The following is a 25092-nucleotide window of genomic DNA, read 5'->3' on the forward strand; positions in this document are numbered from 1 at the left end:
CTGTCTGTTATCTAAACCAGCCCATAAACAATGGCTGGTCAGTCAATATCCCATTACTGGTATAGGTAGATATGCTTTGTTTCTAATTAAACATTCATTGAACACTGTTGCTTCTCTCCCCCTGCCCCCCAACAAATGGTGAACTTTCAAAGTTCATAATTGCTTTCCCAAATGCTGCCCCTTTCCTTGATAAAACTTAATGTAAGACAGGAATCACAACTAAAGAATGGCAAGGCAGTGCCTAAAGGGATCTGTGTCATGGATAGATTTTGGTTTTTAATGGCACTGTGTGGGGTCTGTACGGTTTTTCCTGCCCTTGTTTACTCTATTTTTCAAAATAAATAAATCTTAAATAGAAGAGTTTATTAGCTCCTGCTGCTTACTATGTACTTTAAAACATAATCCGTTGTTTGTGGCATTACAATAATCTCTATAGGCATTAAGTAATTGATGTCACAAGCACAGGATTATAACCACAGCTCTGCAATTTACATAGTAATACAAGAAACTATGAAAAACCTGCATGGCAGTGTTTCACCAAAACAAACCCCTTAGTGTGCTGAGTTAAATTGTGGAACGAGTAGATTCTGAAGCCTTGCTATGTAAGTACATTGAAAACATGCACAAGCCTTTTTTTTTTTTAGTGCAGCTAAGAAAAGGCTTGATTCCTATCTGGATGTGGGGCCAGACCATGGAGAAATGGGTCTCTTCTCTTTCTCCATTTCTTGCAGGCCCAGAGCTTTTGGGAAGGAGCAGAACAAAGGTGTTGGCTGTATCATCCTTTCTTTTCCCTTAGTCAGAAGAGGCTTTCTCTGCTGTCATAACTTTTATTGGAAAGTTAAAGACCAGTTCATTCCAAAGCAGCTCCTTCCTCCTGCCTTACTTGCCAGAGATGAGAGAGTATTAACAACTTTCTGCTGTGATTGTTAATATTACAGTGAACACAGAGGTGCCTTTTTTTGGATTCCTAGAGTTTCACTATGAATGTGGTTACTGCTTTATGAGTGCTGCATATGTAAATAAGGCAACCTACAGATGAAGCACCAGTAGATGTCACTCCAGAATACATGGAAGAGACCATGAATTTGTGGGGCCCATAAAGCTGAGAGTGCCCATTGTCAGTATTCTCACAGTGCAGCCACTGAGGGAGCTCAGCCTCCCATGGCTTGGGCCATGATCCACAGATTTTGGTAGGAACCTGCTCACCAAGAGGCTGCAGACTTCTACTACTGCCATGGCTTATACTGACAGTCTGCTAAAAAATGGCTTCTCCACTTTTTCTTACCCTTTGTTGTATTAATGTTCATTCTATTCAGCTTTGGAGCAAGGGCTGTAAGAGCATTATGTGTGGATCTTCTGCTCCTGAGACAAATAGTTCAAGGGGGAAGAAGGAGACGTTTCAGCTGCTTGTTTGGCAGTGCTTTGGGAAAGTAGGAAGGTATCATGCAGCACTGGTTTTGGGAAAGAAATAGGCAAGTGTCAGATTTTAAGTAGAAGAGTATATGCACTGGAAGAATGAGTAAAGTAGCTTAAAGGTTTGGCACTGTCTGTCATTATTTGGACTTGGCTTTGTTTCTAAACCAGAATCGAGTCACCACATATTGCAGTGATCAAATATCTGCAGAGGTCACTGTCAAAATGGTTTAAAATGCTCATTATAGTTCTTAGCATGAGCGATAACATATCCCAAACCACTTTATAAATGTTCTTCCACACCTATATTATCAATAATTGATTCCACAGGGTAGGCTACAGCAGATGCAATTTGCTAAAATCCCAGTCAAGTGTCAACAAGCTGACTGGTTCATTTTATCATTATACCAGGAAACTTTAGCAGCTAATCATAAAGGAAGTACAAAATGTGAGATCTTATTTCATTATGTGAACAAAAGCCTGTGATTTCAGGATGGAAAGAAAAGATTATTGCTCAGCATCATGATGGGGGGAAAGAAAACTTTAAATCATTGAATTATCCATTTTTACGGGATTTGAATTAGTAGTTTTTTTGTATCATTACTTAAATCAAGAGTTTCTCTCTGGAGGTAACTCTTGCACTCTGAAGGGAAGGAGGTACAAGTAGTGAAACTTGCATTTGAGGAAGATATGAATGCTCACTTTATCCCCAACACCTTCCTTCATTGAAGCCTTCCTTAGAAAATTTATCCAGGTGTTGATCAGCCCTGAATAATTCTTAACCTGTCCAACAACAGGTGGCAACAAGGAAGGATGGGGTACAGCCTTTAACCTCCCCCTCCTGCACGTTTTCCCTGCAATGCAAACCCTGGTGGTGCCTGTGGGCAGCCAGGTTGTGCCACCCAACTGTGCCAAGTTTCACACTTGGGAATCTCTCTGATCCTTTTCTGAGCTCCTGAGTTCTTTCATGCCATAATGTGACAGGACAGATTTCCAAAGCACAGACTGTGGCAATCTTAAAGGCCACAGAAATGTGAAATGCAGCCTTCAGTACATCCTCAGCTTTATTTGCGATAAGATACGCTGGTTTCAATTACTCTTGTGTCAACACAGTTTACAGAAAAGAAACACTGGTTTTGAAGTCAAAAAGAAAAGGTGCTATTTGTGACAACTTGTGGCAAAGTTTCCAGGAAAAAAATAACATTGTGGACTTCATTTCAATCTTAAACCCCTGCACGGTAAATTGAAGGTGGTGAGGGACAGACGCACGTTCCAAACACACTCAAATTAGGGGGAAGAAATCAATAGCAGAGACCAGGCTGGGTAAAATACATTTTGGAAGACAAAGTCCTTGTGAGGTCCCATAGAGTCAATTCCAGCTTCCTGTGAGGGGGCTGTGGCAGGAGCTGTTAGTGAGTGGGCAGCCTGGTTTGGGGTTCACTGCAGCAAAAACTGCACAGAGTGAAGGCAGTGAAAGGCACAAACCCAACAGGAGCTCTCTAGAGCTGAAGCTGATCTCAGCTCTGGGCCCAGGAATTTTGTATGGAGACTAGAGCAAGGTAGGAATAGATGGCCTTGCTGGTTCCTGGGATGTGGATGGCTGGGAAGCTGCAGGAGCTTCCAGCATAAAGTATGGGATAGATCCTGAGTAGCTGCTGCCAGCTCCATCCCCACTTACCTGCACTGCTGGGTGTTGGGGCCTTGGAGATGATGTGCTGGGGCAGAAGGCAGGATAAGGATATTTTTTGGATCATGGCTGGAGGAGGAATAGGAAGATGACTTTATAATTGCTTTTTTATCACTCTTTCTGACTATATTGACTTAATACTTGACACAGCTTTGGCTGGCAAGTAAGGCCCAGATACATTCAGAATTAGATATGACGAGGCTCATTCTTACATGAGAAGAAAATCATCGGTTGCTACAGAAACAGCTCCATATCAGTCTCGTGGGGCATCTTTGCATCTGGCTTTTTTTCCCTTCTCTTTTGCTAATCTGTAGATAAGAGTCAAAGCAAGTGCAGCACATCCCACATCTATATAAAAGGTTGGAGGAACTCTGCAGAGAGCAAAGTGTGAAAGAACATCTCATAGATAAGCTAAACTTAAATGAATGAGTTAATTTACACTCCCCCTGCAATTTTTCCCCAGTTTTGCCACTCTTACTAAGTTAATTGAGGTGAAAATTAAATGACACCAGTCAGTAAATATTTTAAAGACCTCCAAAACCGAAGAAGAGAAAGGAGGTACTTAGAAAAGGAATTACTAAGAAACAGGAAAATAATCTGAGGGGTGAGTTAGAATCTGTGTTGAGAAAATTGTATCTTGCAATGGAGTATTAATCCAGACTCACTTTCGGGCAAGCTGTTTAACTTGATAAATTCAGGAATTAGTTAAAAGTAAGTGTATATTATGGGTGAACAGGGACCATTCTGCACACTGCAGACCAGCTCACCAGCGACGTTCTTCAACTGGTTTCCTAAAATGTAATGAATTCTTGATGCTTAGTAGATTAATATTTATTGAGTGAATCAATGCTTAATTTATTAAAAAATTGCCTTCCTTGTATTTTAATATGATTTATTACTCATCAGTGCTTATTGCATTAATTAAAGATTGTGTTAATTTTGTGGAAGTGAGCACGATCTGCTGCAGGTTTGCTCCGAGCCCTGGTGCACTGTAGGGACCGTGCCTCTGGGTAGTGCCAGCGATGGAAGCTGCTCCAGGTGGGGAGCAGAATGAAGCACCAGTGGCCTCCTCCTGCCCTTGGGATCTCAAAGAGCCAGCAGAGTGGAAAAGAGGATGCTGCCCCTTAAGGGCAGGACAGGATTAGAGCAGCAGCAGTGACACTGTGATGATGCAGGGAATATTTCTGTTTGCCTCTTATAAATTATGGCTGATGCTGTGGGGATCATTTTTGTGTCTCTCATGGAATGCCCTTTGGTCAACGTGGGTGAAATCCAGCCTCGGAGACACGGGAAGCTGTCACCACTTTCCCCACAGGGGACGACACTCACTGCATTTCAGTGCTCAGATTGTAAGAAATTCTTGGGACAGTAGGTTGCCTGAAGATTGGGATGGTCCCAAGCATCTCAGCAGGGGCAGGTGTTTGAAAAGTGGAAAATTCCTAAAGGCAGAACAAAAAAAGCCAGACATCTTGTGAGCTGAGTCTTTCAAGAAATCTGTCAAAACAGGGAGAGGGTGATCATGCTGGGGGGGGGCCACAGCTGCAATTTGCATCTTTCAGCACTGAAGAAAGAAGCAAATATATAAAGCCCCACAGCCACGATTCTTCTGATGAAATTATTTTATTAATGGGTGTGACATTTGTAATGTCTCTCTCTTTAAATTCAAATACTGCTGTTTTTATAGCTACTCATAAGTGAGTCTGTCTGGTTGTATTTTTTTTTTTTTTTAAATCCATCTAGTTACTAGGCTGCTTGCATCCAGCTGAGCCCTGGAAACGGCAGAGCTAGCCCTGAGATCTGAGAGCAGGCAGGAATTTCCAGAAAGCAATTGTGTCCATAATTAGGGCATTTTTGCATGTTTAAATGCACGATTCTGGAATGCACTTTGCTGTTTGCTTCTCTCCAGGGCTGGGGTGAGTGTACACAAACTTCCCTCGACGAGCTAAATCAGAGAAACTTCTTCAAGGTCCAGTGAAGGTCAGAGCTGAGAATTTTTTCCTCCCTCTGTCACCAGGCAGGGCAGGAACCACCAAACTCCAGCCTGGAGCACTTTGGGTGGAGCCAGTGCCAAAAACCTGGTGGCATTTCAAATCCCTTGCAGCAGTTAGGTGTTAGATGCAAAAGATCAGTGCTGCTCCACTTGAAGTCAGAGAAATAACTTCAGCTTAAAGTTCAACACATACACAAAGATTTCATGGATCTGGAGTTAATTTGTTTTTTCCAAGGTCAGCTTGAAGGCAGTATTCAAACTGGAAAAACATTAAAAACTGAACATTTGACTTGTAATAATTTCATTTTATTTCCCATTTGTTTGACCTGTCCTATATGCTTTTGTTTTCCTGATTTGTCATGCTAAGCTATTTTGGTTTTTTATTTCATGTTTATTTTTACCCCATTTAACAGACTCAAGTCAGGACTGGAGGCCAGTTGGGCTGCATGTCTTTGTCTCTGTTCCATATCTTTACATTTTCCAGCTTTCTTTGATGCAGGATATTTATATTCCACCTTTTTTCCTAGTGGAGAGGCTTTCATGGAGTATAGGCTTTGGGTATATATTTTCTGCTCTAGCTGTTCGTTGGATATACAGCATTTGGAGTTCCAGTTGTGCTGAGAAATGTAAGCAAAGCTTTTGGCCCAGTGGGGGCTAAGCTCTGGCATTTCACAGCTTTGTACATATGAATCAGGATTAAGGTGCAGGATCTATATAAAATTTAGCTCATTAGGAGAAGTTTTGTCTCTGGGCTCCCACTGGGAAGGTGGGTCCTGTACTTACACACAGAAATTCTTACTCTGCTTTGCTGCTCCCAGGATAGGAGGGGGGTGAGCAGGTGACAAAAGGCAGCAGCAGGGTATTCTGCTCCCATTTACCCTGGCACACCTGGAAAAAGGTTTGGCATACACTGGCCCCAGTATTTGAAACTAAAACAAATGTGCTCGAGCACACTGTTAAGGTCATGCTTGGAATGATGTAGCAGAGTTAAGAGAACAAGGAGTACCTCTGGAAAAAGACAGAGAGGAATTTTTTCTCAAATATACTTTGTGTTGTGCCAGACGTAAGGAACTGAAGGCCAGGAGGGTTTCAGAAAATGTGTTTTTTCCAGCTTGACACCCCACTTGCTTTCCCAGCAGGCCAAATTTGCTGTTGTGCCCAACACAGCTCAAATGCATTCAGTGGATGACCAACTGTGCCCCTGCACTCCAGCCAGAGAAGCTTTACCACAGAGAAATGATGGGTTTGGAAAGGAGTTTCATCAGTCATGATTTCCAAGGAAGAGCACTCAGGGTGGGGAATACCAAGTCAATGTTTCCTCCTCAAGGACTTTCAGCTGTCACATAGGGAATACAGTGAGTGCAGTGATGAGAATTAGATTGGAAGATCAATAGGGCTGACAATAAATGAAAGTAACACAGACATTATTGAGCAAATTAGGAGAGAGAAATTAAACTGGACAGTATAATCTTCAATACCTGCTAGACACAGTGATGTTGGGCAAAGTTAGGAAGAAGACAGTAAGTTGGAAAGTGCTATGATGAAAGGGCTAACAGTCTGTCCGTGAGATGGGGAAAGCCCTGCTTGTGATGGAAAACTCTCAGCCCACAGAAAAGTGAAAAAAGATGACAATGGTCCAGGAGCACCTGGAATTAAGAGGCAAGCTATAGAGAGACAGTGGTGGAGGGATCACCTAAGACTGGGAACATGGAGTAGGCAACAGCACTGGCTACATGTTAGGAAAAAGGGAACCTCAGATTCACTCCACCATCACAAAGGCTTTGGTGGGATAGCTTGTTCCAGGCCAAAAAATTTCCTAACTTTCTCATCATATGGGTTTGTTTACCCCGTGAAGATTTGCAGCCATTCCAGAAACCAATCCTCTGTGTAAACTTGATTATTTGCCATAATAAGTCCCTGTATTTTGCTATCTGTACACATATCCAGTGATGATCAAATCTGGCAAGCTTTTGGGGTGAGGGATATCCGGTGGCAGTGAGATCCATGGGCTGACTGCATTCAGCATGAAAAGAAGCCTTCCTTTTATCAGTCCTGAGTTTGTCTAGATCCTCTTACATGTCTTTGAAAGGTTCACCCCAAGGCAATATAATTGTGTTTGATCACATACAGGCATTGAGTCAGTGATTGATATGAATAAAGAACTTAGAGTTGCTTGTCCTGGTTCCATGTCTTCTTCCCTGTGGAATCAGAAATCACTTTTATAAATATATCTGTCCATCTGTGCTTCCAGCTATCCATTTCAAGTATATGTTCCAAAAAAGAAATAGTAACACTTTATAAGTGCAAATAAAAACACATTAAAAGGACTGAGGAAGGGGTTTTTTTCTCCCTCAAAAAGTATATGTGGATCCCATCCAAAAGAGTTACTGTGAGCCATGTAACTTGTAATTAATCCTGCTGTAAATGTCAGAACACTTACTTTGCAGGTCTAAGCTGACCCACTAAAATTAGTCCCCTTTTAACAATTCCTTTTATAATTTGTTTTTCAGCAGAAACGGCGACTTGACCTCCTGACAATAACCAGCCCTGGTAAGTGAGCTCTGCTCTCTTCTCTTTTCTTAAAGAGATGGTTGTCTAAATGTGTTTTTTCCCCGTCTCTGACATGCAAAATGAAAAACACTGTTCCCCAGAAAATCTTTCAGCTAATAACAAGTGACAGCTATATTGTGCTTGGCAAAGCCCCGGGCAGTTATCCATTCACAGAGCTGCCTCTCAGACCTTTACTCTATGAATTGGAGTGCTGATATTTCTTTAAGCCTCCTGGGGTTACAGTTAGTGGTATATCTGCAGGGCAGATGCCCTCATATTCACCAAGTGTGCTCAAGTATCACAGAAATGCAAGCCTGACTTTCCTTGGTGGCAAATGGGAGCAGTTTGGGCAACTGGGAGATGGTCATGCTCTACACGAGGTCCAGGCTCAGGGCTGAGAACCCCAAAGTGGGTCGGAAAATATTTAGGTGGAATTTAAATCCCTTAAACTCTCTGCTTCATGATGGCTTTTGTCATTTGCCTGTTGAGGAGATAAACCAAAATTTGTTCTTATTGAGAAAGTGTGGGGCTCTGGCAAAAGTGAGTTTTGAAGGTCTCAGCACTGTGGTGGAAATGCAGGTTGGATCAGTTGTGTTCTTCTGTGATCTCAGCCCTTAAGGCGGAGTGGTTTTTAATTTATTCCTATTTGCCTGGCTCACTTTCTTTCCCTAAGCTGCTACAGAAGTTTGCTGCCCACCAGCTCCAGATGAAGCCCTGCTCAAACAGTGCCACATTTCAGTTAACTTTGTTTATTTTTCAGATATGTGTATGAATTAAGCTTTCAGGTGGGCTTTAACTGGGACTAATGAATGCTGGCCTTAACTGGTAATAATGTGTTAGCAGAGTGAACAGGTGTTATGGGAAGTGAACAAAATGTGACACACATTTACTTGGATAACAATTTCGCATCAATAATCGTTCTGACACTCTAAATGTAGATATAATCTGTGACATGGTTTCTCCTTCACTAACCTTGTTAAAATAATAAGAATTAAAATAAGGAGGAGGAACACTTTGTTGGGACAGATGTTTGAGGCTATTGGCAATTGCATCACATTTTTGCATGTTCACTTTTCACGCAGTTTGCAATTATGTTAATGTATGCTCAGGGCACTTGCTGATAAAAGCAACAATACAGTGTGATACAGCTATTGTCACCATTCTAACTGTAACTTCAAGGACAAACATGGCACATTTTTCATTTTCCATATCTTTAGCATTCCCTGTTTCTAGAGGAAAAAGAAAAAAAAGATCTCTGAAGGTCTTAATCATAGCACACACTCAGATCTTGGATAAGGGCACCGAAGTCCACAGGCACTTTTTCAATAAGAGAAAAAGTGTTTTGGGGGCCAGAATGACTTAATATGAGACTTTTCTGTAAAATAAACTTATGATACCTTTCTCATAATTTCTGATACAACATTAGCTGTAAAAGAGTTGATTGGATTGAGTTTGTGCATAGATGTGATCAGTAAGTACCTGTAGTTTCAGATCTCTATTTAATAAAGTGATTTACTAAATGAACACAGCAATTACTTAGAAGGATCTTCAATTACTGTATAGGTAGGCATACTGCACTAAAAGGGGGGGGGAAAGCTTTCTACCTTTTTTTACCTTTTCTGAAATACAAGTTTTACCCTTTGATATTTTACCAGAAATCTACCATAACTGGATACATAGGGGAAAAAAATAATACTTGTTCATAATTACATAATAAAGTGTATGTAGTTTTACCTTCAGTAGAGCCATTTTCAAAAGAAACTTGGTACTGGATCAGGCCAAACTTACCAAAAAAGCCTAAAGCTGAGATTTTTCAAAGGGGTTGAAAAAGTTAGGCACTCAATTCCTAGTAGGATTGGAAAATGTCAGCCTGTGGATTAAAGGGTCTGGTTTCAGCCCTACAAATACAAAAATAAAATAAAATAAATCATAGCCTTGGGGCTTTTATCTGTCTTTGGAGACTGCTACTTTAAAATATTTAATTCTTTGAGTCCTAGCTCTAAGATCTGACATTGACAGTCTGCTTTTACAAAGTCGTGATATCAGTTATGATGGCTGAGATCAGCCATAATCAGTGTCAACCCTTAATTTACTGATTCAAATGAGGGCCTGAGCTGTTTAGTTGCACCTGACAATCCTCTGGGACTTGTTTCTGTTCTCCACCTTGCCGCAGGCAGGCAGCCTTTGCTTTTGGCAGAGGTCACACAGCTTTAGTCAGAGCTCTGAGAGTCCTCTGTGTCCCACTAGGGGTGTCGGCCACCAAAACCCCGTTGCTTAATTGTAGGAATAGACAAAGGGCTTCAAAAGAAAAGGTGACCTCTGAGATTTGCACCTCTGTCACAATGAATATCATCTCTCTTTCTTGTGTGTGTGTGTGAAGATCTTGAACCAGTTTTTCTACCTTTAGTAAAGAATCGATGGTGATCCCTTGCAGATAGTACAACAGCTCTTCTCCATGTGCTAATAAAACAATTTCCAAAAACTGATCAGCCAATTAATGAGATTAATTGCAAGGTAAAATAATGCCATTAATGAAGTTAAGTGTTGTTGAGACTCGGATGCCAAAATATTTAAAGAGAGTTTGTGGAATCACAGAAACCCTAACATGATCTCAGGGCAGTCACCCTGCTCCCCATGGCCATGGCTGTTGCATGATTCCCCAGAAATCACTGTAGGGTCACAATTTGTGCCTTTTTCTTGTTCCCTGACCCTCACCCTGCCCGTGCTGTGCTGAACCCACACCAAGGGTGACCCAGCACTGCCTCTTGCCCTGCTCCACATGGCTTCCAACTCCCAGGCAATGTGTGCTTGGCTTCCTGACACCTGGCTGAACAGGTTCTGGGCTTAAAAGCACATCTGTGTGTTAAACTGAACAGGTATAGACCATTAATCTGTACCCTGGACTGAGAGAAGTCTGAGCAGAAGTGAAAAAAATTAAAAAAAAAAAAACAGGAAGAAATACAGATGGCTGGAGCTGCAGCTCCAACTACGTGGTTTGTATGCAGCATGCAGGGCTCACCTCTTCCAGCACCCTAATAAAGCACGTATGGAAAGCTCCACACTGTGCCCCAAACTGGAGGAAGTCTTTGCTTTGCTGTGGATCTCCAGAAACAGCCAGACACAAATGATGCACAAGCTGGGAACAAGCCAGACTCCCTCGTGCCAAAAAAAAATTTCCTTTGAAGAAACTGACACCCCTGTAAAATGTGGGAGGGAGTTCACTGCTCTGCCTTGCTGCTGAGTAGCTGGAGGAATGTTAAGTTAAATTTATCAATGCTCTTGCCACACTGCTTTCTTCTTGCCCCTTGACATGTGAGGTACAATTAGAGTGCAGCTGTACAGTTCAGGGTGCCCGAGTCAGAGCTGATGTGCGCAGTGGGGTGGGGGAAGGATGTTAAAAATTCATTAGGAGCTGGCAGGGACAGCCTGGCAGGGAGTGGGACATAATGAGGTTTAAGTTTTGGTAATTTAAATTTTCTTTAAACCCAGCTTTACCTCTGAATTGGATCCAAAATATTTCCTTAACGCTATTCCAGTTGTCTTTGAGGTTTAGGACCAAAGCTTGAGGTACTTTAATGTGGCCTTGTAGCACAAAGGAGATGAGGATCTGCCCTTCATTTCTCTGTGATCATGTTCTAGTAGCACTTTGAACACGCACATGCAATCACATCACATTTTGTGGTAACCACTCAATAGCTGCAAATAAGATACCCCTGTTTCCATAGCTTTTCCATGGAGACGCAGCTTTTTGCATCTCCTGTGTTTATGATAATAATACAGCTTTCCAATTTCTCTTCTCAGTAAGGTAAGTTCCTCTCCCACTGAAGTATTTTTTAATTATTGATACCATAAATGGAAGTGTGTTGGAAACTATTGGCTTTGAAAATAGCTAACATGTGATATTATCCAAGAACCATCAGGAAAATTCTTTTGAAATTCTCTTTGATTCAGCCATCCTCAGGGCTTTATCCTTCTCTACCAGTCTCTCTACTGCCAATTTAAAATAACATTCTCTTGAAATCAGTGCAATGTCAGGAGAAATTCATCAGCACCGTAGGTGCATGTTTCCCAGATGTATATAAACCTACTACATTTGGCAGCAGTAAATTGATTGCATTTAAAAAACCTGGGGTAGTTGAATATTCCGTAGTGTCCAGCTTGGCTACAGCACGGAATATAAAGTAATTTTTTTTAAGTTTCTTTCAGCACTGTTTTAGATGAAAAAAATATATAGGTGCTGACTCCATAATTCCTGGCTTTTGATTTACTCAGATTTTCCTAACGTGTAAACCACATCACAGTTTTACAGGCAGGGACAGAGTAAAATAATCCTAATCTCCATTGAGATTTGATCAGAAATATTAATGGTTTGTATGTGCTTCCTCCTAATATTCAAGCTCTTGCACTTTCAAACAGAGAAAAAAGCTTGATTTTGAAAGTATTTATCAGTCTGATCTATGTGGTGAAATATTGTCCCCCCTTTAATATCATCAGTGCTGCATGCTCTAAAAATGTCTCCATTTCATTAATTTGTGATATAGTGCTACCCTGAATTCTTTTAAGGTGGCTTTAGATTCTGCCATACATATTTTACTGCTTTAAATTATAGATATAGGACTGTTGCCTAGTTAATTTCCTCTGGTTAGGAAAATATATTTCTGCTCTCCTGGCATTGCATAAAATGATATGTGGGATTTGCTATATTTTTTAGCTGATTAAGTTTTGCATTTCTACATATTACTGCTTATGAGACCTCGAGTAAAAGAACGTAGAGGAAGGAGAAGTTTTATAGTATATTTCAAAGTTTCATTTAACTATAAATTCCACCACTAAGCCCTGCTACAAGACTTTTCCATTACCTTCCTGGATAGTCTGGCTATCAACTTCTTTCTAATTGAAGCATGAAAATAATATGAACTCAAAGTCATGAAGCTATAAGACAGGTATTAGTAAAAATGATACCAACTAATAAAATGTGACAGAAAGTTGTTTGCTGCTAAAACTCGGGGACTTTTTTTTTTTTGCAAGTCCTTATTAATTAATAGCACATTGATTTTGGTCTAAGTATGTGTCAAAGGATGGCATTGAAGATTTTAAACAGCCTAACATAACCACTGCTCATGTTTGTTAGTGAAGCTTCACATGCACCAGCAAAGCTGGTGGAAAAAAAGAAATTACTTAGAATGCCAGTAATAATTGAGTCTTTTAATGCTCAGTGAATTATTTCCCATATCACTGGGTATTAATCCACCTATTTGCCCACAATAATATGAGATAACCAGGGGAGTCAGAATCTCAGCAAGGCAATAGACCCCAAATGGTTTGTCTGAGCCTACAGTACAAGAATTTCCATACCTTAAAAATAAAATATAAAGTCTAAAATCTTAGCTCAAAGTGGAATTCCTATGTTGTCTGTCTTAGCTGAGCCATAAAGCTACAGGAAGAAGTTTGTTCCAGACTTGAAACTTTAGCAAGATGATTGTCCGGACAGAGAGCAGAAGGAAGACGTGGACTCTTTTTGTGCCATTACATTGACTTCAGCTGTCCTGAGGCTAATTAGGAAATTTTACTATATCCAATTTCTCATCTTTACAGTATCTGCAGAGCTGTAAGAATTTCCATTTGCTGTGATAAGGAGAAATAATATTGTTGCTTGCAATTACTCATTCATGCAGATCAGTACCTTCCTAATTCTCAGTTTTACCTCTGTATTTGTGAGAATAATAATTGCAGAGATGCCTTCTACGCCACTTCCCTTTTCCCTTCCCTCACACCATGTCCCAAGAGGATAAGTCCTCCCTGATCTTTCTGCCTGTCCCCTGACCTATCTCCACCTCTGTCCCCAAAGATCACCCACATCCATCTCAAATATCCCAGTTTGGAGTTTTACTGAAATGACACTTCTTTTTTTATTCAATAATGAAACCAGAACTTTATGCCCATTTGGTTGTAGAATGTTTACTTTTAGTAAGGCTGTTTCATCCCCACCTCTGCATTTTAAAAAAGTGACCTTTTTTTGGATACATGTAGAAGATGTGATATTTGCGAAATCAAAATAAGACTGAAGAGATGATATTCTAAAGGCTAATCCATTACTTTTGAAGAAAAATATCAAGCTTTACCACAATCCCTTATTATTATTCTGGGTCACCATGGTGTTTCCATGCACCTTGGCATGTCCCTTTAATTGGATCCTTACATGGGAAGGTCCGGCACAGTTGCATTGAAAGCTGACATTTCTAACTAACTGACCTTTTCAGGCCCAGTGACACTCCTATAATGATTATCCTCTAGCATTGTTTGGACACAATACCACATACTTCACAGCACATAAAGAATATGTTCTTTGAGAACTATTCAAAATGCCCAGTCTCAAGTTAGCAAAATGAGAAAATTGGGTGCAAACATTCATCAGAGTGTTATTGTGCAGGTATCGATTTGAATGCCCTTTCATTTCTCTGGGAAAAAGTGTTGTATTATAGAGCTCTAAATTAACTTCTGTTCTGTTTTTTTCCCCCAGTAAGTATAAAAAGGTCAAATTCATTCATAAGGCTGAATAGATTTGCAGGATATAAGCAATAAGATAGCAATCAACCTTCAAATAACCTTTAAAGAGACAGTATCTTTTCTTATGAGCAGTAATTGATCCGCTCATTAAGTCACCGGGTACTCTTTGGGGCTCACCTGGGCAAAAGTGTGTAAGACCTGTGACGAAAGGATGTCAGCTGCAGCAAAACAGGAACAAATCCTCACGTGGAAATCTAAATATTTTACAGGATTTGAGGGGTGGAAAGTTGATGAGAGGATTGATATTGCAACATGAATTCCTTTACTGTTACAAGGGTGAGGGGAAAAGATGTAGAAAAGAGCTCAAAGTGTGAATTTGGTATTTGTGAGGGGGACAATCATAGCATTTTCATACTTGCCTGAAACCTGGACACATCTTCACCTTCCCTTTTGGATTTAGTGGCTAATGTGGCAGGGTGACCACTGGCCCTGGTCAGTCCTTGTGCACATACAGGGGACCCTGTGCTACACACGGGATATGGCCGGGCACTGTTCTTCTGTTAAATTCAGTCAGATTGTCAAATAATGGCTTTCTGTGCCCCACGAGGGCTTTGGGGATGCGTGTATGGGGCTTAATCAACTCTGCCTGCACAGACACAAAACCCACGTGCAGGTTGCTGCAGCACTGGCTCCCTGGGTGCTGCCTCCTGTCACCTCCAGTCCTGGGCTGTGGCTCTGCAGCTCCTCTTGTGTAAGCAGGAGCTGCTGAAGGACTGCTGGGAATTTCCTCAAGGGAACAGAATCCAGCCAGAGACTTGCTCAAAGTGCTGGGATTGCCAATTTCAGATAGCAATCAGAAGATTAGTGTTCTGACCATGTCCACATTTCATTTCTGCATGTAAATCCACGTTGTTTTTAGTATTATTTTTATGAATTGCACATAGGCTGAGGACTATCTGTGCATAATTGATTACAGTGAGTTGTCTTGGTTCTTATCTTTGATCAGAATTTTCAGAAGCAGCAAGTATCCCAGGTGACAAGGCTTTTTATGCTGTAAATGTTTGCACATAATACTTTCTGTTTTACTTCACAATGTGCAGAATGAGCATCTCACTCATTTAGAGGGACTGAAAAGGAGCAAGTCTGTGCACAGGTGTATTGTGCTTCTCTTTGTGTAAGCATAGGGAAAACTTAAAATAGAAACTTTTTTTCATAAACCCCTTATTTCTTCAGTATCAGATGTTTTTAGAAAGGATGGAAAGTGTTCTTCCTTTTTAATGAAATTTTAATTTTCAAGGTCACCTGTCACTCTTCACTTAGGCACATTTCTTCTTGCTGAGTGACCTGAACAAGACTAAGTAGAAATCGGTGTATTAAATATCTAGAAGGCAGCAGAGGATTATATTGACACTACAAAATGGAACACAGTGCAGAAAAGCATGAGCCAGCAGAGCCCTGAACAGCAGAGCTGTGCTGCAGCCTCACCAGTGTGGGGACAGATGCCTCCAAGCCCCATTTCTTGGGTGCTGTGCCAGAGACAGAAAAGCCCCAAGTCCTTTTTTTCACTGGCTTTAGGGTGCTGTCATTCCAGTGCAGCTGAATTGCACCTAGGCCTGAACCTTAGCTTGTGTTGTTTTTTTTTTTAACCTAGCCAAGCACAAGCAGCAACTGTGCTTCATTTCTATTTTAGCAGCATCCATGTACCCCAGTCCACAGGAGTGTCATCCTGCTGGATGCAGTGACACCAAGCTGCTCCTGAATAGTTGGCAACTTAAGTAGACAAAGCTCAGGGCAGTGGATGGGAAATATGGAAAGAGAATGTAAAAAAAAAATTATTTTCATAGAACTGTGTCTCTTTCCTCCCCCTTTCCTACAATCTCTGATGTAACAGAAAAGGGCAAAACCAGTGGTGATTATACAGCAACATATACAGAGTGGGACTGAGGAAGAGGGAGCTGGGACTGCACAAAGGACTTTTCCTAAGCTCATTTGTTTCTAAGGATTGCCAGTGGGCTCATTTTTTTTTTTTTTTGTATGCAGAACATTTCTGTTAAAGCAGTCAGCCAAGGTCACAGGGAAACCCACAAGAAAGGATAACCCAGAGCCCTTATTATTATTTTGAGCTTGTAACAAAGGAATTTTTAGTAGAGATTTGAATGGGGAAGGTGTGCTGGTTCTGTGAATTCAGACTGTAAGTACAGCATAAGCCATGGTGGAAAAGGGACTTGTTCATCACACAGCTCAGTGCAGTTTTGGAGGGAGTCATTTGAGCTGCTGCTAAATGAGATAACATGAGGACCGTTAGGCAGTAGTAGCACTGCAGTGTCCTTAAGAAGAGGGTTAAAGGAAGGTGAAATGCTGTTTTAACACCACAGTCTGCTCCTGACGTTGCACAAGATCCTGCACTGGACTGCAAAGATGCTGTGAGTGCCAGGACAGAGAGTGCTGCCAGAGGAGACAGGCAGGGGAGGGGAAGGGCCACAAGGCAGAGAGGATAAGGGGGGAGGCAACATAAACCAGAGTCACATTTCTGGGCCATATGAATCAAAATGAAAATAACTGTTTTCAAAATACCTAGGAGATAGCAGGAGATTGTGTTATTCTTGATGCTTTATTATATTACCTGCCCTGTTGCACAGCTGCATCTCTTGTCCTTATCCTCTGGGGACTACTGGAAGGAAGGAAGGATTATCTGTAGAGACCCTGATTTTCCTGCCCATCCTCCAGGGAGCCTCACAGTGATGCAAAATTCTGTTGTGCTGCTGCCTATCCCCTGTGCTGAACCCACCTTCCTTCCAGGGACTGTGAGGGTGTAGGGCCTGTGGCTGGGGATGCAAAAGGAACCCTCACTTAGACCTGCTGCACGTTTGCTTTGGGATCTGATCCAGAGCACTCAAACTGCAGCTGACTTGGACCAAACCCCCAATTCTTGTCAAAGGTTGGACAAACCCAACAGCGAGAGCGACTTCACGCTGATCCTCAACTGAACCCCCTCACTCTGGGAGATGGGCTCGAGTTTTGTTATCCAAGCACTCAAAATTCTTTCTGTGCACTGGAAAGCTTTCCTAAATGGTCTCACCTGGGCTCTGGGCTGGACCAGCAGCAGCAGCACAGCCAAGCAAGGCATTCCCACCTCTGGGGGACACCTGCGCCAGGGCGATGGTTTTCACACCGGCTGCCTGGCCACTTGTGGCATCCCAAAAAACGCCTCTGGAAGCAGCAGCCGTGGTGTTCACACACACCCAGCACGAGCAGAGCTGCCAGGCTGCAGTGCTGCTGCTCATCAGCACAGACCGTGGAGATGTCAGGCTGGCCTGGGAGGGAGCTGTGCCTGCAGCCCGGGGCTGGCCCTGGTGCTCAGCAATTAACTGCAGGGTATTATTCTCTTAAGGCTGCGTGTTATGGTTCTGTTTTCTTCACCTTCAACCCCACAATGGATTATGGCCATACTTTCTCTTATAACTAAATGCTCTTCTGTCCTTTGACAAAACAGATTTGTGTCTTTTCATAGCTTTCTGTAGAGGGCTAATAATACATGGGAAAGCTTTACTGCCCACAGGAGACTTTGCCTGGCCGTAATAATAAGAAATGCTGTTGAAAAGTCATGATCAATGTTAATTCAGTTATTTTTCATTTTCTCTTTTTTTTTTTTTTTTTTTTTTTTATATAATGAAATCTTGTACTTTATGCATTTTATCCTGTGCTACCCTATGAATTGCTTGTTGGAGAGAGGGGTCATTGGATATAAAAATGAGTTCTTGTTGTTTGTCCTCATATGAAAATAACAGCAATATTTTGAAATGATGAATTTAAGGGAGGGGAAAAAAAAGTGGAATCTTGGATGTACAAAAGATGTAAATATTGTTTTCCAGGTTTTATGGTTCCCAGATGCCTCTTCTAATTGCACAGCTAACCCTGAGTTTATTAAGTTATTTTCCAGAGTCAAACTCATTTGTAAACATGTCAGAATAAAAACTAAATTTGAAAAAAAAAAAAACCTTTGGATTAGAATTCTGGAGTGATAAACAAACTAATTTAGAATGTATTTGCATGTAATTTCCATGTGCCAAAATAGGATTGCATGTGGTTTGTAAATACAGGTCTTGAATCTATTTAACATTATAGAATAGCACAGAAGAAATTAATTGTAGCTCCAAAAAAAAAAGGTTAAAATAATAAAAAGATGGCTTAAAATGGTCCATGTTTGAATGTGATTCAATGTGCAGAAACTGGTGAGGAGAGATAAGCACGCAGGGAAAACTGTAAATTCTAGCAGCAACATCTGTAGTAGTTAGAATACTGTGTTTTATAGCAATTCCTTACCTCCCCCCACGGACATTACTATAGCACACAACATATTTATTATTCACTTTCTGCAAGAGTTGTTTGCCTAGCACAGCCTTAAAAATAAAGTCTGTTTCCTTTCTTTTAATGTTCACTTAAAGATGATGAGAGCTTCCATTTGAAGCCTCTTGGCCAGTTTGACCTGTAGGCTTTGGCTCAAGATAACAACTTAGAATTATCTGGGTTATTGCAGGGGTACCAAAGGATCCATCAGCAGGTAAATCCTTTGCTGGGAGCAGTCTCCATCTGGAAAAGACCTGAATCCTTCATGTTTTTTCCACCTGAAATACACCATAGAATCACAGAATGGCTTGCACTGGAAGGGATGATAAAAATTATCATTATGTCAAAAATCAGGGTGGAACACATGTTACCACCCCATCTCTGCCTGCTCTTTCCCAAATAAGCAGGCTAGAAGGAAATACCACCTGTGCTGACTGAGGCAGAGGGAGTGACAGCAGCCTTGAGACTCAGCAGGTCTTGCTTTGGCTCCTTGGCCTCTGCTCCTGCTGTCAGTGCTGAGATGAATCTGCATTCTGGGCCTCGGGATTAAAGCAGCTGTGCTTGGAGGGAAGAGGAAATGCTCTCTGGACAGCAAGGGATTGAGAAAATGCAAATGTAAGCACTGAGTTTAATAGTACTGGATTGCATTGCAGGAGTTATGGAAGAAAGAATCCTTTATTTACTATGAAAAAAAAGTAATGCATGTTTTAGGCTTGTTTTCAAATGCCATGGAATATCCCTTCCTATATTCACAGTGCAGCAGCCTGGAGCTTAAAAGTGACAGCAAAGTGGTCCTGAAATCTTTGCTGTAAGAGGGTCTGTACAGCTGGTCAGTGTTCAATCTCACTTTTTTCCAGACTTCACTGAGAATAAGTAGAAATGTAAGGATTTCTTCTCTGAATCCTGGATGATTTTTTCTTCACAGGATTAATTTCATATATTTTATTTAATTTTTAGACAGAGAAGAGGGGAAAAAAAGAGTAGGGAAAAGCAGACTTTAGGGATAGGAGGCAGAGCTTTGTGGCATATTTGTTACTCAGGATTTTGTTTGAGCACCATGGAAGAATATTATCAAGGAGGACCAGATGTCAGGAACTTTTCCATACATTTTTCAGGTCATAATACTTCTATTTCAATGTGCAGATAAATGTTGCTAAATATTTTCTTGTACATCTTATCATTTCATCTCTGGAAGAAATTAATTGTAGCTTGAAGAAAAGGGGTTTATTTCCCACTTGGCTATGAGCCATTCTATATATCTGCTTTAAATGTTAATTATTAATTAGGATATAATCTATTTAAATCTATTTAGCTGTCTGTTTCTTCCAAAGAAGGCAGCTGGATGATACAAGAAACATGCATCATTATAGAGATGATAAATTAGGCTCTTATCTCAGGAGAAGACAGTTCCTCAACACCAAGGTTGAGATATTCCAGGGAGTGGAGGAGCCTCCCAGCCTTGTCCACTTGCTGCTGGATACAGAGAGTGAGGATACCAAGATGGATTTTATAATTAAATTATTGGTAGTAAGGGAACATCACTGCTGTAACATTCATTCTAACAGAGTTATTGTTGCTGGGGAATGGATTTAGTGGGAGGTTGAGTGGTTTTAAGTTGTATTGGAAAGTGAGGAGCTGGAAAAACAAAAGGTGATAAAAAAAAGAAAAAAAAATTCCAATAATAAAACTCTTTTGCACGTATCTCAAGTGAGGCAGATCCCTACCATGAGCATCAGTGAAGCTTCAGCACTTACATGTCTCACAAAATCAGAATGAATTTGCTGTTTTGGGAGAGTGAAGTTGGGACATGAATGGCTTCTTTACAGAAGATGTGTCATGGCTACCTTAATCATCTGAGTCCTGAAGATGAAATGTGAGGCTGGCAATTAGCACCAATGACCAGCTGTGAAAACAGGAGTTTCTCTCATTTCTTTTAATTATATTTTTGTTCAAATATTTACATATTTTATCTCTTATTTATTGCAAACTTTATATCAACATCAAAGGAGACACTTTGGATTAAATTTTGTATATTTGTGTATTTTAGGTCTTTATTTGCCAAGTTGAAGTCAAAACAGAACCTTTGTTTACATGAACAGCATCTATATGGACTTATCTATAGGGACAGTTGAAAAGCTGGGCACTAGACTTCACAGCTCATCAGTGTAGCTTCAAACCTTTCCCAGCAAACAGCTGAGGGACTTTGGAAACCTGCAGGGTGTTCCTGAAACTTTAAACGATTCCATTGTGTTACCTGAGCAGCTCTGTGGGTCACACATCAGTGGCTGGGAAAGCCAGAACATTTTCTCCCGTGTTTTATCTGTATCCATTGTTCATAGATGATCAGTTCCAGAAACAAACACCCTGTCCATGCTGGTATTACTTTCAAAAAATTGCCCCCTGGAGCACAGACACACAGCCCAGCTCTGATGCAAGTGCAGATGCTGTGGGGTTACAAATATGTTTGTGGTACTGACAGTAATATGGCTTTTACAATTTTTTAAAATTATTTTATTGTAACTGTCGTGTGCTCTTGTGGCACAGAGAAGACAGACACAATTGAACTTTTGTTCTGTCCAGGACCTGGGCAGGCAGCTCAGGCAGATGGTCCATTTAAGATCCAGAGCCAGAATACTGGCATATTCCTGATTTCCTTCAAATGTGGCTGGCAAGAGTAACATTCAGCTGTGATGGATTTACCTTGGATAATGAAATCCAGAAGGGCACTCCCTGCACTTCATGATATAGAAGCTGAAAGCTCCTTAAGATAAAGTGGATGCTGTGCCCCAAATTCCCGTGCAGTTGTCTTGACTTGAGGAGTTCTTACCCCTCAGGAATGACATCCCAGAGCCTCTGCAAACATCTGCTCAGAGCACAAAGGCACTCAGAAAGGCAGTGTTTGATATCAGCAAAACTAAGGAATAAATTAGATGTAACAATGCACAGCTTACAAAATAGGTGCCAGAGCCAACAGAGGTACTCTGAAAAACAATGAGGATGATCAGTAAAATTACTTCATCTAGAAAGAAATGAAGTAGAACAGTGATTTTTTTTTTTCTCCTGTAGGATCTGCCACTGTGGAATGGAGCTTGAACTGAGTTTCTAAACTTTATGTTTTTTGCTTGGTTTTTTTTTTTTCATAGTTAAAGATGCTGCATCCACTGCTGTGTAACTGTTTTTTGAGCCACATGATGGTGGATAAATACAGCAATAAATACAAGTTACTACTGGCCCAAGGATCGTAACAAGTTTATATTCATTAAGGGAGAAGAGAAGGCTGTACTATGGTGTGTTTGAGAAGGACTAAATTCCCACAGCTGTAGAAATTTCTTAGCAAATATTTGAACAGAAAATACTTTTCTGTTCTTTTTCTGTGTGAGTTTTTTGGGGTTATTTTGGTAAGAACATGTATTAATTGTGTATCTCCAAAGCCACATCCCTTGACATGAAAGAAAACAAATTTAGCTAAAAAATCCGTTATGGTTCAGTGGTACAATAAAGAAAGCATTTAAAATTAATAGCAAATGTTTAGCCTTATTTGGAATAGGGGACATAAATAGCTTTCTAGTATAAATAGGAGAAGGGCAAGAAAAGAAGGGGGAAAAAGAAAATAAAAGACATGAAGGAAAATTCCATGTGGGCAAAACTAAAAGTTCCAGTTTAGTATATTTTTTGGGATCTCTTTAATTCTAAATAAATTAAAACTCAGGTTTTAGTTCAAAGTGATGATGTTCAAAAGGCCAATATGCCTGGTAAGAGTTTCTTTTAATTTCTATCGCCTTGGAGTAAAATGCTTTCAAGTCCAGCAGTAACAGAGAGGGATTTTGTTGGGGATAAACACTCTTAAATCAGGAGTACAGGAGTTCTAAAGGAGCTGGACCACCCAGACCCAATGCTCTGCTAAATGAACGTCTTGGAAATGGGGGGTTGGCATTTTGTTGTGCAAATACTCAGAAAGGCAGTTCGTGTGACTCAGGTTAGCATAGACTGGTATTTTGACAACAACCCCCGGGAAACTAATTAAAAGGCTGATGAAGGTTTAGTTAGCAAAAGTTAAATACTAATGAAAAGCAGTCAGTGTGAGAAGAAGGATTTGTCAAACAATTCTTTTTGGCCTTTTGAGTATATCACATATACGGTTGATGAAGCTGCATAAACTTTTTAAAGGTGTTTGATTTAGTGCCTTGCAAACTTTTAAAAATATAGAATGCATTAAATAGGTTAAAGTTCAGTCAAGTGACACATCTCACACTCACTCATCATGGGGGAGCCGCCCTTGAATGGGGCTCTCTTTAATGGGCTCCTTTCATGTGGTGGGCCCAATTCGACCACTAATGATGATTAGTCGGTAATTAACACATCATTGTTGAGTGGTAAAGAAAGATGTAGAAAGGTTTATCACACAGTGTAACCGTGATCTCCCGACTGGCTGGATCCTTCACACAATATAATGTATTTCTGCATAGAAAAAAACCCTAGATTTCTGCTTCTTAAAGCCAGGAATTCAGCCAAAGCCTGTTTGATGGAGCAGTATTGACCAAAAGAACTTGGGATTGTGTTTGTCTAGTAATTAAGTTGGATGAAGCCTAAAAAGATATATATTCAAACAATTTTTTTCTTATTTAATGGAATATACACAGGGACATAGAATGGATCAGAAAATCAAAATAGTATTTCAAAATATTTTATACCTCAACATGTGCTATTCTGCTTTTCACTTACAAAAAAAAACCAAAAAAACAAAAAAACAGCACTGAAGTATTGAAATTTGAGAAACCAGTTTAAATTATAAGATTTTAAACTCAGTTTAGGTAATCAAAGGGAGATGCTGTAATACACTTTTGAAGGTAGGTTCTGAGCCTACTGATAGCATGTGTGTATTTGTCTTTTAAAAGAGACAATTTCCAAATCGCAAATGTAATTTTCCTTTTGTAGAGCAGCCTTTCGTGCACGTGCCTGTTTGTGCTACACAAATGGGAGAGCTGCAATCCATAGGAATTACATAGGAATTACATAGGAATTACATCCCTGGACACACACAAAATAAGAGGTCAATTTACAACAAGAACATATTTACAGCAAAGAACTGTCAAAAGGTATTTTGTCTATCTCTTACAATCAGGACCAGAATCCCATGGCAACAGGCAAAGGTCATTTGTAGGGCCTGATATGAAATTTAAAGCAGAGTATTTACAGTAATATTAACTGCACTGGGTGGGGCATGAGCTGGACTGGTGTTCTCCAAGGCTGCCTGAAATTATATGGACTTGCTGTGGAGGGATGAAATCATTGCTTGCCTGGGTTTAGAATCAAGTAGGTAAATAATTTACAGCTTTGTTTTGCTCAGAGTCTCTCTGTAGTGCTCAGACAGTGTCGAAACGGGCAGAGCATCAGAGATGGATTTCTGGGAAGATCTGCCCTTTAGTCAGAGGAGATAAACATATCCAAGTGCTACCAGGCTGTGATCACAGGCGAGAGTTATGCCAGTGGAGAGCACTAGAGCTAGAAAAGCTACCAAGGAGAAGTGGTAACAGTCAGAGTTTAACAGAATATGTGAAGTTTTAGAATAGTCTGTGTAGTTCCAGCACAAGAGCAGAGCTCACAGGTCAACTCTCAAACACTCAGGGCATTTTTTCCTGACTTCAAGGTGACCAATTACACCGTGTAAACCAGTTAAAGTATTTCATGCTGTGCTAAGCGAGAAAGAGACGAGAACAGGGGAATAAAGCACAATAATTCATCTGCTGAAGTACTCTGAAGTTAATAGATCTACATGGACAAATGAGATGATGCTTAAAAACCCACCAAAATGGCTGGATCAGGCATAGCATTGAGCAGTCTACCAAAAATTACATTTCTGTTGTACTTCCCTCCTTCCACTTTGAGTGTCCAGTGTGATGAACTAGCCCTGGAAATATCTGGACTAATTTGCAATGTACTAGAAAAGCAAACGCTGTTGGAAGCATGGAGAATAAAGAGTGAACAGAGCAGGTCTGCTTCTGAAAAAAACCCATATTATTCTTATTTTGTATGTGAAACTCTGACAGTCTCACAAAAGTTAGAGATCAAACTGGAGGTGGGGAGCTCACATTGCTAAAATAACAACATGGAAGAAAATCACTTGCATGGGGTTGAACATTACTTTTCCACTTACTTTTCTGTTTGGGTGGTTGGAAGTTCGTGTTTCCCCTTAACAAGGCAAAAGAATTTAATGGCTTCATATTGTTTGGAGTGGAGTGAGTGCCTGCAGGCTTGCTTGATGAGCAAAGTGACATCCTGAGGAAACGTACAGCAAATTGCAAACAAAATCCTTATTAGTAGTGGCAGTTACCTCCTGGAATAGGATTGATTTGAAATCCCTGTAAGGATAGTGCTCTCCTCGCTCAGCCAACTCGACAAATAAAAGCATTTCGTAGGAGTTCATATTCAAGTTGTGGTGGAGGTAATAGAATTTAACTTTCAGATTCAAAACAATTAAAGCAATGTACTGAACATCACTGTGCCTGAGAGATTTATTTTAAAAGTTACACATACAGCCCTTTTCTATTCCAAATGCAATAAAAAAGCTGGGTTTTTTTCTGCACATCCTTAGAGTGGT

At 40.6% G+C, this 25092-nt stretch overlaps 1 protein-coding gene across 9 annotated transcripts in view; it reads left to right on the forward strand.

Moving 5' to 3' along the window:
* The window catches only part of BEND5 (BEN domain containing 5), an 875016-nt gene that overhangs the window by 456691 nt on the left and 393233 nt on the right, over positions 1-25092 (forward strand). For 7 of the 9 annotated variants that reach the window (XM_088169744.1, XM_014870680.2, XM_088169743.1 and 4 more), the window contains exon 6: positions 7601-7640. In XM_088169744.1, coding sequence (XP_088025870.1) covers positions 7601-7640 — 40 coding nt within the window. The remainder of the gene's footprint in view (positions 1-7600; positions 7641-25092) is intronic. The other 2 variants (XM_088169741.1, XM_088169738.1) reach the window with 1 other exon arrangement.

The sequence above is a fragment of the Sturnus vulgaris genome, chromosome 9, assembly GCF_052056855.1.
Source record: "Sturnus vulgaris isolate bStuVul1 chromosome 9, bStuVul1.hap1, whole genome shotgun sequence".
NCBI classification, from domain to species: Eukaryota; Metazoa; Chordata; class Aves; order Passeriformes; family Sturnidae; genus Sturnus; species Sturnus vulgaris.